The sequence below is a fragment of the Leucoraja erinacea genome, chromosome 22, assembly GCF_028641065.1.
Source record: "Leucoraja erinacea ecotype New England chromosome 22, Leri_hhj_1, whole genome shotgun sequence".
Classification (NCBI taxonomy): domain Eukaryota; kingdom Metazoa; phylum Chordata; class Chondrichthyes; order Rajiformes; family Rajidae; genus Leucoraja; species Leucoraja erinaceus.
Genome location: NC_073398.1, coordinates 5,002,022 through 5,021,080, shown reverse-complemented (window position 1 = coordinate 5,021,080; position 19,059 = coordinate 5,002,022). Strand labels below are relative to the sequence as shown.

General features: G+C 50.9%; 2 protein-coding genes across 5 annotated transcripts in view; one reads left to right on the top strand and one right to left on the bottom strand.

The window, feature by feature from the left end:
- The window catches only part of rassf8b (Ras association domain family member 8b), a 72,778-nt gene extending 55,505 nt beyond the window's left edge, over nucleotides 1–17,273 (top strand). For all 4 annotated transcript variants that reach the window (XM_055652810.1, XM_055652811.1, XM_055652812.1 and 1 more), the window contains 3 exons: nucleotides 816–1,702; nucleotides 13,351–13,492; nucleotides 16,759–17,273. In XM_055652810.1, the coding sequence (XP_055508785.1) occupies nucleotides 816–1,702; nucleotides 13,351–13,492; nucleotides 16,759–16,880 (1,151 nt within the window). In that variant the 3' untranslated portion in view covers nucleotides 16,881–17,273. The remainder of the gene's footprint in view (nucleotides 1–815; nucleotides 1,703–13,350; nucleotides 13,493–16,758) is intronic.
- itpr2 (inositol 1,4,5-trisphosphate receptor, type 2) overlaps nucleotides 1–19,059 on the bottom strand; it is a 387,486-nt gene that overhangs the window by 76,128 nt on the left and 292,299 nt on the right. The window lies entirely within an intron of this gene.

Genomic DNA, 19,059 nt, shown 5'->3' with positions numbered 1-19,059 from the left:
CTGAGTTACTCCAGCCTTTTGTGTCAGTATTTGGTTTAAACCAGCATGTACAGTTCCTCCATTTCAGGAGAAGGCTGTGGAGGCCTAGTCAGTGGGTATTTTTAAGGCAGAGATTGATAGATTCTTGATTAGTACGGGTGTCAGGGGTTATGAGGAGAAGGCAGGAGAATGGGGTTCGGAGGGAAAGGTAGATCAGCCGTGATTGAATGGAGGCGTAGACTTTTTTTTTAGTTTAGTTTAGAGATACAGCAAGGAAACAGACCCTTCGGCCCACTGGGTTCGTGCCAATCAGTGACCCCCGCACATTAACACTATCCGACACACACTAGGGACAATTTTTACATTTGCCAAGCCAATTAACCTACAAACCTGCACGTCTTTGGAGTGTTGGAGGAAACCGAAGAACTTGTAGAAAACCCACGCAGGTCACGGGGAGAACGTACAAACTCCGTACAGACAGCACCCGTAGTCGGGATCGAACGCGGGTCTCCGGCGCAGCATTTGCTGTAAGGCACCATGACCGCTGATGGGCTGAATGGCCTAATTCTAATGCTATCACTTATTACTCCAGCATTTTGTGTCAGACCTCTCCTGAGAAGCTGCCCAGGCCGCCGGGTTACTCCAGCACTAACTAACGAGCTGTAATGTGTTGGATGGAACTGCAGATGCTGGTTTACCCTGAAGACAGACACAAAATGCTGGAGTAACTCAGCGGGACAGGCAGCGTGCGTGGAGGGAAGGGATGGGTGAGGTTTGTGGTCGAGGCCCTCCTGCAGCGCTGTGTTAATGTGTTGCGGCCCTTTGTGTCCACGCAGGGAGGACTGGTCGGTACACTCTGATCGAGAAGTGGAGGGAGACGGAACGTCACCTGGCCCCGCATGCCAGCCCGCTGGGGGCCCTGAGTAAGTGGGGCCAGTACGCCAGCGACGTGCAGCTGATCCTGCGCCGCACGGGGCCCTCCCTGAGCGAGCGGCCCGCCTCGGACACTGGGGGCCGGGGGCCGGAGAGAACGTTGTACCGGCAGAGTCTGCCCCCCCTGGCCAAGCTCAGGCCCCAGAACGACAGGTCACTGCGGCGGAAGGAGCCCAAGAGGAAGTCCTTGACTTTCACCGGGAGCCCAAAGGGGTTTGTGGACGTTTTCGGAAAGTGCAAGGACTCGGAGTCCAGGCCGCAGGGCCCGGCCCCCAGAAGCGGCCTGGACGAGTTCAAGCGGGTGGTTCAGCGCCAGAAGGAGAGGCTCCAAGCACTGGACAGGCAGCTGGAGTCCAACCGGGCAGAGACCAGGTACTGGGAGGGGAAGGCCAGCTCCCGCGTGGAGGAGGAGACGGTGAGGTTGCAGCAGCGCATCAGGAAGAACGAGGTGGAGATCGAGGAGGAAGAGTTCTGGGAGAACGAGTGGCAGATCGAGCAGGAGAACGAGCGGCAGCTGAAGGAGCAACTGGAGGAGGTGAGGCGCCGCATCCGGGACTCCGAGCAGAAGCTGACGGAGTGCGCGCAGAAGACCCAGGCCGTCGAGAGCGGCATCGAGGCGGAGAAGCTGCAGCAGCAGCTGGAAGGGGCGCAGGTCAACGAGGAGGAGGTGAAGGGGAACGTGGTCAAAATCAGGAAGGATATCGAGCTGAAGTACCAGCACAGCACCAGGCTGCAGAACAGCTTGCGGGCTGTGGAGAGAACTTTGGGTCAAGTCAATAAAAAGCTTCAGGTAACGTCGGAAATCGTTCAAAAATGCGTCTGAACCGGTTGGGTTTTTAATAAAAAAATCTGAAAAACCGCAGACGCTAAAAATCTGCAATAAAGGCACAAACTAGCCAGCAGCATTTAGAGAGAAGCAGAATTGGAGTTCCATCCTTGGGGAACCGTCAACCCTGTTTCTCTCTCCGTAGATGCCACCTGACCTGCTGAGTGATCCGAGACACTTCGGAATTTATTTCGGGTTTTCAGCGTCTGCGGATGTTTAAGTTGACATCATTTTCAACGGCAAATGTTCCTATCCCATGGCAGCCCAAATGCAGTGTAAGCCTTCACAATGCAAGTGGAGGCTGGTCATTTGTCCAAGCAGCCTCCACCGGTCATGTTCTTGGCCTTAACCCCCCCTGTAAACCAGGTGGGGGTAACCTACCCCTGTATATTGTATCCACTGTATCTGATGTTCAAGATGTGGACTCTTATACATCGGTGAGACCAAATGCAGACACCTCCGCTCAGTCTGCCTGAACCAACCTGATCTCCCAGTTGCTAAACACTTTAATTCCCCTTCCCCAACCTGATCTCAGCACTTCAACTCCCCCTCCCATTCCGAATCCGACCTTTCTGTCCTGGGCCTCCTCCATGGCCAGAGTGAGTCCCACCGTAAATTGGAGGAGCAGCACCTCATATTCCGCTTGGGGCAGTTTACACCCCAGCGGTATGAACATTGACTTCTCTAATTTCAGGTAGTCCTTGCTGTCTCCTCCCCTTCGCAGCTCTCCCTCAGCCCACCGTTCCCGCCTCTTCAGGCTCACAATGTCATAGCCCGTGTTTTCCCTCTCTCTCTCCACCCCCCCTCCCCCTTCCCACTTCTCCCACCAGTCTTACTGTCTCCGACTGCATTTTTATCTCTCTACCGCCTACTCACCTGACATCAGTCTTGGAAGAAGTGTCTCGACCCGAAACATCGCTCATTGCTTCGCCCCAGAGATGCTGCCTGTCCCGCTGAGTTACTCCAGCATTTTGTGTCTACCTTCCATTAGAATTAATCTCTTCAGCCTGCATGTTACGCATGTCCGTCCATTCCCTCCATGTCCGTGTGCCTGTCCAAAAGTGGATTTTAAACTCCATGCCACGATGGTATCTGCCTCCACCACCACCCCTGGCAGCACGTTCCAGGCACCCACCTCCCTCTAGGTGTATAATAAAAACCTTGCCACACACACACATAACCATTCAACTTTGCCCCACCGTCTGAAAGCGATGCCCTCTAGTGGTGTTTTACTTGTCACGTGCAACTGCGCGGTGAAATTCTTTTTGCGGATGTTACGCATCCTGGCGCCGCCATGATTTCACGCCATTTCCAACGTCCTGTCGGCCCGCGCGCTCGATGTACCGGAGCAGGTCCCGCGAGCCGTCATCCCTCTCCTTGTCAGGTCATTCTCTGTGTCCCGGGGAGCCTCCTGCAGCCGACAGTGAAGGCGCTGGAAGCAATGATATTTCCATCCTGACCGCTTTACCCTGTTATTCTCACGTGTACGGAGATACAATGTAAAGCTCGCTTTTATTGCAGGCTATTCAATTACATAGGATCATATTGTAAGTGAGTGCCATCAAGCCGTACTCCAGTACAACAGTGTTTAAGAAAGAACTGCAGATGCTGGTGAAATCGAAGCTAGACACAAAATGCTGGAGAAACTCAGCGGGTGAGGCAGCATCTCTAGAGCGAAGGAATTGGCGATGTTTCGGGTGGAGAAGGGTCTCCAGCTTTTTGTGTCTACCCACAAGTACAACAGGTGGTGCAAAGAGAAAAGCACCAGGGCGCAGAATATCGGTTTACTGTATTGTTGCGTTACCTTTCCACAGGAGAAGTCCACGATGTACAAGGTAGGGCTGGAAGATTGGGGCTACACCTCAGCTTGGGGGCAGATGTTGAGTAGTCTGATTACAGAGGGACAGGGCAGCACGGTGGAGCAGCGGTAGAGTTGCTGCCTTACAGCGAATGCAGCGCCGGGGACCCGGGTTCGATCCCGACTACGCGTGCTGTCTGTACGGAGTTTGTACGTTCTCCCCGTGACCTGCGTGGGTTTTCTCCGAGATCTTCGGTTTCCTCCCGCAATCCAAAGACGCACAGGTTTGTAGGCTAATTGACTCGGGAAATGTAAAAGTTGTCCCTAGTTTGTTGTGTGTGCAGGATAGTGTTAATGTGCAGGGATCGCTGGTTGGCGCGGACCCGGTGGGCTGAAGGGCCTGTTTCCGCGCTGTATCTCTAAACTAAAAAAGAAGCTGTTCCTGAGTCTGGTGGTTCATGTTTTCAAGCTTCTGTATCTTCTGCCAGATGGGAGTAAGGAGAAGAGGGAATGACCAGGGTGGGACGAGTCTTTGATTATGTCGGCTGCTCTCCCGGGGCAGCGTGAAGTTGTGGATGGAGTCAATGGTGGGGAGTCCGGTCTGTGTGATGGACTGGGCTACATCCACGACACTGCAATTTCTCCTTTTCCAACCTTCCCTTCCATGGACCATCTACACTTCGAGCTGCCTCGTCAAGGCCAGCAACATAATCAAGGGCCAGTCTCACTTCGCACTCCCTCTTCTCCCCTCGCCCATCAGACAAGAGGCACAGATGTGTGAAAACGCACACCATCAGATTCAGGGACAGTTTTGTCCCAGCTGTTATCATCCTACCAACAACTAGAGAGTGGTCCTGAGCTACTATCCACCTCATTGGAGACCCTAGGACTGTCTTTAATAGGTCTTTATCTTGAACTAAACGTTATTCCCTTTATCGTGTACCTACACTATGGACAGCTCGATTATAATCTGAAGCCCGAAACGTTGCCTATTTCCTTCGCCCCATAGATGCTGCTGCACCCGCTGAGTTTCTCCAGCACTTTTGTCTACCTTCGATTTTCCAGCATCTGCAGTTCCTTCTTGAACATCGATTATAACCATGTATTGCCTTTCCACTGACTAGTTAGCACGCAACAAAAGATTTTTCACTGTACCTGGATGCAAAACTAAACTAAACTAAACATCTTGTGGTCTTGGATAGAGCTGTCTCCAAACCAAGCTGTGGTGCAGTGTGACTGTTTGCTTTCTCCAGTGCATCTGTAGAGGTTGGGAAGAATTGTTGGGGCTATGCCGAGCTTGAAGCTTCCTTGGCAACGCATTGTTGGCCTGAGCTTCACTGAGGTTGCTCCAGGACAGGTCGCTGGTGACAATTACACCCAACAACTTCAAGCTCTTGACCAGTTCCACATTGGCACCATCAATGGTGACGGGGGGGGGGGCATTTGTCACCACTGCCAGCTCTTGGAAATACACTGAATGTACCAGGGTGGCACGGCGGCGCAGCGGTAGAGTTGCGGCCTCACAGCGCCAGAGACCTGGGTCCCACCCTGACTACGGGTGCTGTCTGCACGCAGTTTGTACCTTCTCCCCGTGACCTGCGTGGCTTTTCTCCGAGTGCTCCGGTTTCCTCCCACTCTCCAAAGACGTGCGGGTTTGCAGGTAATTGGCTTGTGCGTGCAGAATAGTGCTAACGTGCGGGGATCGCTGGTCGGTGCGGACTCAGTGGGGGAGAAGGGCCTGTTTCCGCGCTGTATCTCTAAACTAAACAAAACCATTTTAAAGAACATAAACAATGGACAACAATTGGAAATGATTTTTTTTATTTTAAACATAAAAGCAAAACGAAAAAAGCAATTGCAATAAATACAAATGTATTGTTTAAAGCCTGCAACGTTTGCTCCGCTGGAAATGGATTGTGTGATAATGTGCCCAGTCTAAGCTGCAAGCCCATTCCCTGGAGAAAGTTGAGTTTATACAGCGCGGAAATAGGCTCTTCAGCCCACCGAGTCGGCGCCAACCAGCGATCCCCGCACATTAACACTGCCCCACACACACTATGGAGAATTTACACTTATACCAAGCCTATACTTAACCTACACACCTGCACGCACGGTTTTAGGGCGTGGGATGAAACCGAAGATCTCGGGGAAAAACGAAGTGGTCACGGGGAGAACGAATAAAAACTCTGTACAGGCAGCACCCGTGGTGGGGATTGAACCCGGGTCTCTGGCGGCAATTCTACCGCTGTGCCACCATGCTGTCTAAGTGCTGGGGAGGTCTGTACCAGCCAGTCTCCGTCGGAAAGTTTGGGACTTCCGTGCCCGGATGTGCAGGTCAGGTGCTGGAATCTGCTGACAAGGGAGCTCGGAGTATTTACTAACAGGATGCTGTGTGTTGCAGATTTCCATTGCCCTTTGTGTGAGAGAGGAGAAAAAAAGTGTTTCCTGACGTTGCCTGGGAAATGGCTTACTGCAGTTTTAAGGATCTTTGCTCATGACGAGGCTCGGTGGCACAGCTGGTAGAGTTGCTGCACTCACACTGCCAGAGTCACGGGTTCGATACTGACCTGCTGTCTATGTGGAGTTTGTACTTTCTCCCTGTGACTGCGTGGGTTTCCTTCCGGTGCCCCGGTTTCTTCCCCACATCGCAACAAAACGTGCGGGTGTGCAGGTTAACTGGTCACTGAAACTGCTCCCAGTGAGTAAGGAGTGGATATGAAAGTTGAATATCGCAGAACTTGTGGGGCACGCATTTGGCAGCACAGTGGCGCAGCGGTAGAGTTACTCCCTTACAGCGCCAGAGACCCGGGTTCGATCCCGACTACGGGTGCTGTCTGTACAGAGTTTGTACGCGACCCGCGTGGGTTTTCTCCGAGGTCTCTGGTTTCCTCCCACACTCCAAAGACGTACAGGTTTGTAGGTTAATTGGCTACGGTAAAAATTGTAGATTGTCTCTAGTATTTAGGATAGTACTAGTGTACAGGAATCGCTGGTCGGCGCAGGCTTGGTGGGCCAAAGGGCCTGTTTCCGCGCTGTTATCTCTAGACAAAACTAAAACAGGTATATGTGGCCTGGGCAGACCAGCCATGATGGTATGGAATGCAGGTCAGGCATGAGGGGCCAAATGGCCTACTTTTCTCCTTTGCTTGTTGTCTGCTGCTATTACACTTAGTCCATCAATTTGGAGTTTTGTGTCGTGAGCAGTTTTGGGCCCCATATCTGAGGAAGGATGTGCTGGCATTGGAGAGGGTCCAGAGGAGGTGTATGAGAATAATCCCAGGAATGAGTGTGTTAACATATGATGAGCGTTTGACGGCATTGGGCCTGTACTCGCTGGAGTTTAGTACGATGAGGGGGGGAACTCATTGAAACGTACCGAATAGTGAAAGGCCTGGATAGATTGGACGTGGAGAGGCTGTTTCCACTGGTGGGAGAGTCTAGGACCAGAGGGCACAGCCTCATAATTGAAGGACGTTCCTTGAGGAGGAATTTCTTTATTCAGCGGGTGGTGAATCTGTGGAATTCATTGCCACAGACGCCTGAGAAGACAATGGATATTATGAAGGCAGAGGTTGACAGATTCTTGGTTAGTTCGGGTGTCGAGGGTTATGGGGTGAAGGCAGGAGAATGGGGTTGAGAGGCAGAGGTAGATTAGCCGTGATTGAATGGGGGAGTGGACTTGATGGGCCGAATGGCCTAATGCTGCTCCTAGCACTTATGAACTTATCGAAACTAATGCTAGGCCCCAGCAGAGCAAGCCCATCAGTACCACCCCCCCCCCCCCCCCCCCCCCCCCTCCTTATGCCCCTGTTGCCCTGATGTGTACATGAGGTGCTTAATATACAACTTGCACCACTATTCACCAAAGAGAAGGGGGTTTGTGAGATCAGTGTGGATATATGGGTAGTCCAGGCTATTTTGAGTTCAAGGGGGTGGTTTTGGGCCTCTTGTGGTCCATTAGAGAGATGCCCCCAGGAATTTAGGACTGAGATGAGGAAAAACCTTTTCATCCAGAGAGTTGTGAATCTGTGGAAGTTTGTGCCACAGAAGGCAGTGGAGGCCAATTCATTGGATGTATTCAAGAGAGAATTAGACATAGTTGTTAGGACTAACGGAATCCAGGGATATGGGGAGAAAGCAGGAACAGGGGGTACTGATTTTGGATGATCAGCCTTGATCATGTTGAATGGCGGTGCTGGCTCGAGTAGGCCGAATGGCCTACTCCTGCACCTATTTTCTGGGGTGTTCTCTATGAATTGATGGGCCGAATAGCCTAATTCTGGTCCTATAGCATATGAACATGAAATTATAAGATTCATCCAAAGGTTATTGAGAGAGGGGCTTTGATGAAGATATTCCCCTCAGACCACCAAGTCAACGCTGATGATTAATCGTGCTGTACACTAACACTATCCTAAACACTCACTACAATATACAGAGGCCAATTAACTTACAAACCTGCACGTCTTTGGAGTGTGGGAAGAAACTGGAGTTGAGAGGGAGAACGTGCAAACTCCGTACAGACAGCACCCGTAGTCAGGATTGAACCCGGGTCTCTGGCGCTGTGAGGCAGCAACTCTACCGCTGCACCACCGTGCCGCTGTCATCAGGAATTCTCGATGTGCTGTGACATCTCATTTGCAGCTTCTCTACCTCTCACCTTGGCAAAGCGTCTGCGCTCGGCTCAGGCCCAGCAGCAGTTCCAACGGAATGAGACGCAGGGACACTTCTCGAGAACACAAGCTGGCATTTCCTGCCGCAGTGCAGTCTGTGCCCGACTCCAGTCAAATCTCCTTCTCCCAGCAGCCAAGGACATGCTCAAGGACGTGCTCCGTGCCCTGCTCTCTATCCGTGCAGTGCGTGAAGCACAGGCATCGTCGGCCTCCAGGGCACATTCCCCCCCCCCCCCCCCCCCCCCCCCCACACACTCTCTGCAATGCACTGTACACCCTTCACAACTACTGACACACACCAATTGCAAACGTTGCAAATGGCCACTCTAACCCCTCCCCATTCACACGCTGACCTTGCTGTCCATCTCTCTCTCTCTCCCACTGACACATCCCCCCCCTCTCTCTCTCTCTCTCTCTCTCTCTCTCTCTCTCTCTCTCTCTCTCACTGACACATCCCCCCTCTCTCTCTCTCTCTCTCTCTCTCTCTCTCTCTCTCTCTCTCTCTCTGACACATCCCCCTCTCTCTCTCTCTCTCTCTCTCTCTCTCTCTCTCTTTCTCTCTCTCTCTCTCTCTCTCTCTCTCTCTCTCTCACTCTCTCTCTCTCTCTCTCTCTCTCTATCCCTCTCTCTCTCTCTCTCTCTCTCTCTCTCTCTCTCTCTCTCACTGACACATTCTCTTCCCCCCCTCTCTCACTGACACATTCCCTCTCTCTGACACATTCCCTCTCTCTCACTTCCATGTACTATGTTATGTTGTGACCTGTCTTCAGATTGGTCGCTACCCAATATGTCACCCATTCCTTCTCTCCAGAGATGCTGCCCTTCCCGCTGAGTTAGTCCAGCATTATGTGCCTATCTTCTGTTTAAACCAGCAGCTGCAGTTCCCTCCTACACTGTGCCTCTCTATGATCTATAATTTGGGGGTGGGGGGTGTAGGATACGGATCCCGTGCAAGTAGATGAGATTACGTTATCTTGGCATCGTGCTCAGTAACAACGTTTTGGGCCGAAGGGCCTGTCAGAACTGCTATACTGCTCTGTGTTCTATACTACAAGGACTCAAATAGTGTTTACTTATATTCAACCTGGGCCATTTCCTTAGCCGCTGCCTCACAGCACCAGAGACCCGGGTTCAATCGTGACTACGGGTGCTGTCTGTGCTGAGTTTGTTCGTTCTCCCCGTGACCTTGTGGGTTTTCTCCTGGTGCTCCGGTCTCCTCCCACACTCCACAAAGATGTACAGGTTTGTAGGTTAATTGGCTTCAGTAAGATTATAAATTGTCCCTAGTGTGTAGGGGAGTGCTAGTGCACTGGGATCGCTGGTCGGTGCGGACTGGGTGGGTCAAAGGGCCTGTTTCCGCGCTGTATCTCTAAACTAAACTAAAACTCAAACTGACCTTCATTCTGAGGTTTGATTGATCCGATCACAGCTATCGGTTGTTAAGGTCCTGTCCCACCTTTTCACGACCTAATTCACAACCTTTTTTACTCGTGGCCATTTTTCATCGTGCTAGAAAAACGCCCCGACCTACTTGATGCCACGAGTACCAACAACTAGCATCACGGCCTGCTACGACCTACCTATGACCTACCTACGACCTCGTGACGACCATGCTGCGAGTATGAGTCAAGGGCAAACTCGGCAGAGGTCGTGAAAGTAGGACAGGCCCTTTATTTCTTCCCCGACATTCTCCTGACAAAATCGCACCATACGTATTATGTTGATATCTGCGTATGTTGCAAACACCAAAGCCCACGAGTATATGACTCACTAATTGCACCTCGCTGGCTGACAAATTCCAGCCATCAAAGCATGTGAAAGGTGGTTGTGTTGAGAGTGATCCCTGTTGGCTTGTTCAGCACTTGGTATCTTTATTCATAAAGACACATTGGACAAAATTAATTTGGGGAAGAATGTTGTCTTAAAATCTGGAGTCAGAGGTGATTTTTTAAAAATCTTTTAGACTTTTAGAGATACTTAAAAAAAAATTCAAAATAGACTTTATTCGAGAAATAAATTTGTACAATACATGATCCTTACAAAACTCCATCCAACATTCTCGGACACTATACATACATTCAATACAGCTTACACAAATTACACAAGTTTAAGAATAAGGAGGAAGCCATTTAGAACGGAGACGAGGAAACGCTTTTTCTCACAGAGAGTGGTGAGTGTGGAATTCTCTGCCTCAGACGGCGGTGGAGGCAGGTTCTCTGGATGCTTTCAAGAGAGAGCTAGATAGGGCTCTTAAAAATAGCGGAGTCAGGGGATATGGGGAGAAGGCAGGAACGGGGCACTGATTGGGGATGATCAGCCATGATCACTTTGAATGGCGGTGCTGGCTCGAAGGGCCGAATGGCCTACTCCTGCATCTATTTATCCCCCACCCTTGCCACTCACGTGGCCCACTGGCGTGGGAATCCCTTCCCTTATTTTGAGGGGCGTCTCCACCACATGTCCAGCAGCGGAAGGACCCAGTCTTTTGATAGAACGTGGAAACAGGTCCTTTTGCCCACCGAGTCCACGCTAACCAGCGATCATCCCGTACACAAACATTATCCTACACACATAGTGGGGACAATTTACTATTTTTTACGGAAGCCAATTAGCCTACAAACCCGTACGTCTTTGGAGTGTGGGAGGAAACCGGAGCACCCGGAGAAAACTCACGGGGAGAACGTACAAACTCCATACGGACAGCACCCGTAGTCAGGATCGAACCCGGGTCTCTGGCGCTGTGAGGCAGCAACTCTACCGCTGCGCCACCGTGATGTCTGGAACGGTTCTGACTCACCATTGAGCATCTGGAAAGCATTGCACTTGTGGAGATTTCTGGCTCCACTTGCTGTAAGATCCAGATGTGAATCCTAGTCACGACAGTGGGAGGAGCGTGGTGGGCAGACGGAAACAGCTGGCTCATCCACGCCCCCTGGCGTGGCATGCTGGCAGTGCAGCCTGCAACCAAAATAGGAACTAGAGTGTTCGCAAACTAGTTTAGACACGTGGATAAGATGATGAGAGGAATAGACTGAGTAGACAAACGGAGTCTCTTGCCCAGAGTTGGCGAATCGAGGGCCAGAGGACATGGGTTTACGGTGAGGAGGAAAGATTTGACAGGAATCTGCAGGGTCATTTTTTCATACAAAGGGTGGTGGGTGTATGGAACGAGCTGGCAGAGGTTGTAGTTGAGGCTGGGATTATCGCGACGTTTAAGAAACAGTTAGACAGGTACATGGACAGGACAGGTATAGAGGGATATGGGCCAAACGCAGGCAAGTGGGACGAGTGTAGATGGGACATGTTTGCCGGTATGGGCAAGTTGGGCCGAAGGGTCTGTTTTAACGCTGTACCACACAACGACAAGGAAGCTTGTTTACAAAAAAGTCACAAAGTGTGTTAACTCAGCCAGCCAGGCAGCATCCCTGTGGAACATGTTTCCAGTCGGATTCCTGCTTCAGATTCCGCATCTACTGTTGTCTGGAACAGAGAACATTACAGCACAGGAACGGAACAAGCCCTTCAGCCCACAACCTCCACCACAAACACCTTGCCCAAAACCACCTTGTTTCTGCCCGCTCCACAATCCAACTCCCTCCATTCCCTGCATGCCCACGCACAAGTCCCTTAAATACCACTATCGTATTGAGTTTAGTTTACAGATACAGCATGGAAATAGACAAATAGACCGTTCAGCCCACGGCGACCACCTCTACATACTAGCTCGATGTTATCCCACTTTCCCATCCACTCCTGACACACTAGGGCCAATTAACCTACGTTGGGATGTGGGCGGAAACCGGAGCATCTGGCGGAAACCTACATGGTCGTAGGGTGGGTTTCTCTTCCCCTCCCCCCCCACCCACTCCATCCCCACCCACCGGCAACGTCACCCATCCTGATTCTCCACTGACCTGCTGAGTTATTCCAGCACTTTGTGTCTTTTTTTGTAAACCTGCACCTTCAGTTTCTCGTGTCACTCACAGTATTACTCCTTTATTTTAGGCTTCAGAGATACAGCGCGGAGCCCAGCGATCACCCCGCACACTATCACGATCCTACACACACTGGGGACAATTTGCAATTATCATCAAAGCCAATTAACTTACAAACCTGCACGTATTTGGAGTGTGGGAGGAAACCGGAGCACCCGGAGAAAACCCACACGGTCACGGGGAGAACGTGCAAACTCCGTACAGACAGTGCGTGAGATCAGGAGCAGTGTCCAGGAAGCAGCTCTGCCCACTGCGTCATTTTGCCACTTTCTGCACTCATTTTATGCACTAATTTGAACAACCTCACGGTTTTCCACTGTGGCGTTTTCTCACCCACCCACTCTTTTTGAGTTTCGAGATACAGCACGGAAACGGGCCTTTCGGCCTGCCGAGTCCGCGCCGACCATCGATCCCTGCACATGAAAGGGGCTGTCCCACTGTACGAGCTAATTCAAGAGTTCTCCCGAGTTTCCCCTGATTCGAACTCGGAGATTTACGGTAATGGCCGCTCGTCGGTACTCGGGGCTCTCGTGGACATTTTTCAACATGTTGAAAAATCTTCACGAGTCTTACCGCGTTTCCCGAGTACCTGCCGTTAGTGTTACAAGCCGCTAAGAGACGTCCCCGAGCTCCGACGTACCTGCTACGTGCATTCTACGTGCTTCTACGAGTTTGATTTTTTTTTTAACTCGGGAGAGCTCTTGAATTACCTCGTGCAGTGGGACAGGCCCTTAATACTATCCTACACACACACCAGGAACAACTTATAATTGTACACAAGCCAATTAACCTACAAACCAGCACGTCTTTGGAGTGTGGGAGGAAACCGGAGCACCCGGAGAAAACCCACGCGGTCACAGGGAGAACGTGCAAACTCCGTACTGACAGCGCCCATAGTCGGGATCAAACCCAGGTCTCTGGAGCTGTAAGGCAGCAACTCTACCGCTGCACCACCGTGCAGTAACACTATCCTACACATTAGGAACAATTTATAATTTTACCGAATTATACTCCAGTACTCTAAAGGTTTTTTTTTGTCAAACAGCATCTGCAGTTTCTTGTACCTGCAAGGGTAAAGTTTGCCTGTTTTGCTTTGCCTGTTCTCACGGGGTTGTTGAACTGTGTGTTGACCCTGTGTCTCGACAGGAGAAGGAGCAGGAGTTGGAGCAGCTGACCAAGGAGCTTCGACAGGTCAACCTCCAGCAGTTCATCCAGCAGACGGGGACCAAGGTGACCATCCTGCCCGCCGAGCCTAGCGAGGACGAGCTGCCTCCGTACCAGGAGAAAGGTCAGTCTCCCATTCTGCCTGTCTCCTGCTGTTCTCCTTGCATCAAGGATGTGCTGGCTGCCATTAGAGAGGGTCCCGATGAGGTTTTGCGATATCATGAGCAGTTCTGGGCCCCATAACTGAGGAAGGATGCGCTGGAGTTGGCGAGGCTCCAGTTTCAGTTTAGTTTATTGTCATGTGTACCAAGGTCCAATGAAAAGCTTTTGCCGCGCGCTAACCAGTCAGCTGAAAGACTGACGAAGGGTCTCAACCCGAAACGTCACCCATTCCTTTTCTCCAAGGATGCTGCCTGACCCGCTGAGTTACTCCAGCTTTTTTTTGCCTATCATCAGAAAGACAATACATGGTTACAATCGAGTCAAAGACCGTGTATGGAAACATGATAAGGGAATCACATTCAGCGCAAGGTAAAACCAGTTAATAAAAGGCCAAAGATAGTCCGCGGGTCTCCAGTGAGGCCGATCGTAGTTCAGGACCGCTCTCTGGTTGTGGTGGGATGATTCAGTTGCCTGATAACAGCTGGGATGAAACTGTCCCTGAATCTGGAGGTGTGTGTTTTCACACTTGTATGCGTTTTGCCTGATGGGAGAGGGGAGAAGAGGGAGGGTGAGATTACGAGAGTGATGCCGCATTTTGAGTATTGTGAGCAGTTTTGGGCCCCGTATCTGAGGAAGGATGTGCTGGCGTTGGAGACGGTCAACAGGAGAATGATCCAAGGAATGGGGTTAACATAGAAACATAGAAATTAGGTGCAGGAGTAGGCCATTCGGCCCTTCGAGCCTGCACCGCCATTCAATATGATCATGGCTGATTATCCAACTCAGTATCCCGTACCTGCCTTCTCTCCATACACCCTGATCCCCTTAGCCACAAGGGCCACATCTAACTCCCTCTTAAATATAGCCAATGAACTGGCCTCAACTACCCTCTGCGGCAGAGAGTTCCAGAGATTCACCACTCTCTGTGTGAAAAAAGTTCTTCTCACCTCGGTTTTAAAGGATTTCCCCCTTATCCTTAAGCTGTGACCCCTTGTCCTGGACTTTCCCAACATCGGGAACAATCTTCCTGCATCTAGCCTGTCCAACCCCTTAAGAATTTTGTAAGTTTCTATAACATCCCCTCTCAATCTCCTAAATTCTAGAGAGTATAAACCAAGTCTACCCAGTCTTTCTTCATAAGACAGTCCTGACATCCCAGGAATCAGTCTGGTGAACCTTCTCTCTGCACTCCCTCTATGGCAATAATGTCCTTCCTCAGATTTGGAGACCAAAACTGTACGCAATACTCCAGGTGTGGTCTCACCAAGACCCTGTACAACTGCAGTAGAACCTCCCTGCTCCTATACTCAAATCCTTTTGCTATGAAAGCTAACATACCATTCGCTTTCTTCACTGCCTGCTGCACCTGCATGCCTACCTTCAATGACTGGTGTACCATGACACCCAGTGAGTGTTTGACGGTACTGGGCCAAAACTCACTGGAGAAAGATGAGGGTGGGGGGGGGGCCTCATTGAAACTTATTGAATAGTGAAAGGCCTGGATAGAGTGGATGTGGAGAAGATGCTTCCATTAGTGGGAGAGTCTAGGACTAGAGGCCACAGCCTCAGAATAAAAGGATGTATCAAGGACTACTAAAATAATCTGTGGAATTCATTGCCACAGACAGCTGTGGAGGCCAAATCAATGGATATTTTTAAGGCGGAGATTGATAGATTCTTGATGAGTACGGATGACGGGATTATGGGGAAAAGGCTGGAAAATGGAGTTGAGAGGGAAAGATCGATCAGCCATGATGGAATGGTGGAGTAGACTCGATGGGCCGAATGGCCTAATTCTGATCCTACCTGGCTCCACCTCTGAGCCATGTCCTCGCCCACCCCACAGACCAACAGTGTCCCCACATCCCACGTCCCTCTTCGGCTTCAGTCATCCCTTTACTGTGACAATTCTGAGTCATATTCCAGTTTTCTAACCTGCTGAAAACTTTAGGAATGAGAAAGCCATTCCACAGAGCCTTGGTTAGTTTAGTTTAGAGAGACAGCACAGAAACAGGCCCTTCGGCCCACCGAGTCCGCGCTGACCAGCGATCACCCGCACACTAACACTGCCCTACATACTAAGGACAATTTTTAAAATTTCACCAAACCAATTAACCTACAAAACCTGTACGTCTTTGGAGTGTGGGAGGAAGCCGGAACACCCGGAGAAAGCCCACGCGGTCACAGGGAGAGCGTACAAACTCCGTACAGACAGCACCCGTGATTATGATTGGTCTCTGGTGATGTAAGGCAGCAACTCTACCGCTGCACCACCGAGCCTTCCTTGCGCAGTGAGACTCCCACAGTTTACGTGTTTGAAGCGCTACCTCACAGCTCTAGAGACCCGGGTTCGATCCTGACCTCGGGTGCCATCCATGTGTGAAGTTTGCACGTTCTCCCTGGAACCACGTGGGTTTCCTCTGGGTGCTCCAGGTCTCATTCCACATCAAACAAAGTGTTTGGGGTTGATAGGTTAATTGGCCCCTTGTAAATGGCCCCTCGAGTATAATGAGTGGATGGGAAAGTAGGATAACATAAGCAGTGTGAGCGGGTGATCGATGGTCAGCACAGACTCAGTGGCTGAAGGGCCTGTTTCCACGCTGTATGTCTAAACTCCACGGAGTTTTGCACACAGTTTAGGTCTCCTTGTCAGATGATTTTCCAGACTGAAGAAGGGTCTCGACCCAAATCGTCACCCATTCCTTCTATCAAGAGATGCTGCCTGTCCCGCTGAGTTACTCCGGCATTTCGTGTCTTATCTTCGCTTCAAGCCAGCATCTGCAGTTCCTTCCTGCACCACCTACAAACCTGTACGTCTTTGGAATGTGGAAGGAAACCGAAAGATCTCGGAGTAAACCCACGCGGTCACGGGGAGAACGTTCAAACTCCGTACAGACAGCACCCGGAGTCGGGATCGAACCCGGGTCTCTGGCGCCGTGAGGCAGCAACTCTACCGCTGCGCCACCGAGGGATAATGTTTTCCCCATAAAGGGTGGTGGGTGTATGGAACGAGCTGCTGGAGGATGTAGTTGAGGCTGGGACTATCGCAGCGTTTAAGAAACATTGGGCAGGTACATGGATAGGACAGGTTTGAAGGGATATGGGCCAAAGGCAGGCAGGTGGGACTAGTGTAGCTGGGACATGTTGGCCGGGGTGTGGGCAAGTTGTGCTGAAGGGCCTGTTTCCACGCTGTTTGACTCTGTGACCCTCTCTCTCCCCTTCCTGCAGCTACCGTGCCATCAACAGGATCGCTGAAGTGGCCCCCTTCCACACGCCAGCTGCCCAGCAACCTACGAATTCTGCAGAACCCGCTCATCTCCGGCTTCAACCCAGAAGGCATCTACGTCTAACTTCACAATGTAGCCACCACCAGCTGGCCCCAAGCTGCAGGTTACTCTCTGATGGCCACTGGTGATAATACTGACCACTGGGGCTAGGATGGGGCCAGAGGGGCAGAAGGGTGTGGCGTGCAGTGGTGTGTCACTATAGTGCCCGCTCTACTCAAGGCGTTAGACTGTGGTGCTGCATACGTTTTTTTCGAGGGGCTTGACACTGGTATTTGTTCATCTAAAGATTTTTTTTAAACCTGGTTCAATTTGCGTAAGTTATAGGAGCGCAGGCCATTCGGCCCATCAGGTTTACTCCACCACTCAATGATGGCTGATCTATCTCTCCCTCTCAACCCCATTCCCCTGCCTTCTCCCCATAACCCCCGACACCTGTACTAATCAAGAATCTGTCAACCTCCGCCTTAAAAACATCCACTGACTTGGCCTCCACCCGCCGTCCGTGGCAATGAATTCCACAGATTCACCACCCTCTGACTGAAGAAATTCCTCATCTCAACTTCTATAGATACGTCCTTTTATTCTGAGGCTGTGGCCTCTGTTCCTAGGCTCTCCCACTAGTGGAAACATCCACTCCAGATCCACTCTTTTACTATTCTGTAACTTTCAATGTGTCCCCCCTCCCCTTAACCTTCGAAACTCCACCGAGTACAAGCCCAGCGCCCTCCAACGTACATCATATGTTAACCCACTCATTCCTTGGATTTTAATTTGGATTTTATTCACTTTCTCTCCCCCGCCCCTCCGCAGGTAACCTAAGAAATTCATGCCAAAGTCAAAGTCAAATTTATACGTCACATGCACCAACTAAGGTGCAGTGAAATGAATTTGCCAGCAGCGATGCCCTTAAAAAGAACATACAATACACAATAAACATCCACCACAGCATCCTCCTCTGTGGTGGAAGGCAACAAGGTTCAGCCAGTCCTCCTCCCTTGTTCATCTGCGGTCGGAGCCAGAAACCTCCGTAATCGCCGCTACGGACCGACGGATGTACAGGCCCTCTCTTCGGGATGATTGAAACTCCGATGTCGGGACGGTCAAACACACTCCACGACTTGGGAGTGCCCGGATCAGCAATTTCCTACCGGAGACCGCGGGCGGCTTCAGGATGTTTAGGCTGCAGGCCGGCGGTCGGAGCTCTTCTCCGGCGATCCCCAGCAACGGATCCCAGATGGCGAGTCCACGCTCCATGATGGCAAAGTCACCAGGCCAGCGATCGGAACACTCCTCTCTGGCGACCCCCCAAGGGTTGCTGCTCCGTGATGGAAAAGTCCACGCTGCGCCCGCTGCTGAAGCACGGGGCCCGACTCCGGGAAAGGCCGCTCCAATCCATGCTGTTAGGCCCCAAGAGGGGAGGCGGACAAGCGACATGGAAAAAGTTGCCTTTCTGTCGAGGAAGTGACTGAAAAACGGTCACACAAGACACACTGAGAGACACTAATACAAACACTCGGACATACCAAAAAAAAAAGTCGAAATAACGAACAGGCTGCTGGCAGGGCATCCGCCAGTATGTAATATATTGATATTTTAGTATCAAACCCACTACTTGCCTCCCCCCTCCCCTCGCACCCATTTCTCCCTCACTCCTTCCACCTGCATTCCTTCCTCTGGCTTCACAATTTGCTCCTCTTCTAGCCTTACCTCACACTGTTTGTCTCTTCATCTCTGGCCATTGCCCAACAATTTCCCCCCCTCCCCCTCACCTGTATTCACCTATCACTCGCCAAGCTTTGTCCTGCCCCACCTTTCCTCCAGCTTTCTTCTCCTCCCCCCCCCCCCCCCCCCACACAATCAATCTGCAGAAAGGTCCCGATTCGAAACGTCACCTGTCCATATTCCCCTGAGATGCTGCCTGACCTGCAGTGTTACTCCAGCACTTTGTGTCTTTTTTTTGCAAACCAGCATCTGCAGCTCCTGTTTCTCTCGTTACAAACTGGGTTCTCGTTTTTTTCCAAAGCACCCGCCATGTGTTGTGCCATGTGTTGTCGAAACATCTTGGCTGGGATACACGTGGAATATTATGTGAAAGGTTCTTACTTGTACGGTCAAAACCACGGTGAAAATTCACTTCAAAAGAAAACTTGGTTTGAAATTGAAATACTGGGCATCACTAAGGCCCATTTCCAAAATGCCAAACACTAAAATAGTTTTCAGACTTTGGCTTTTGAATTTGTAA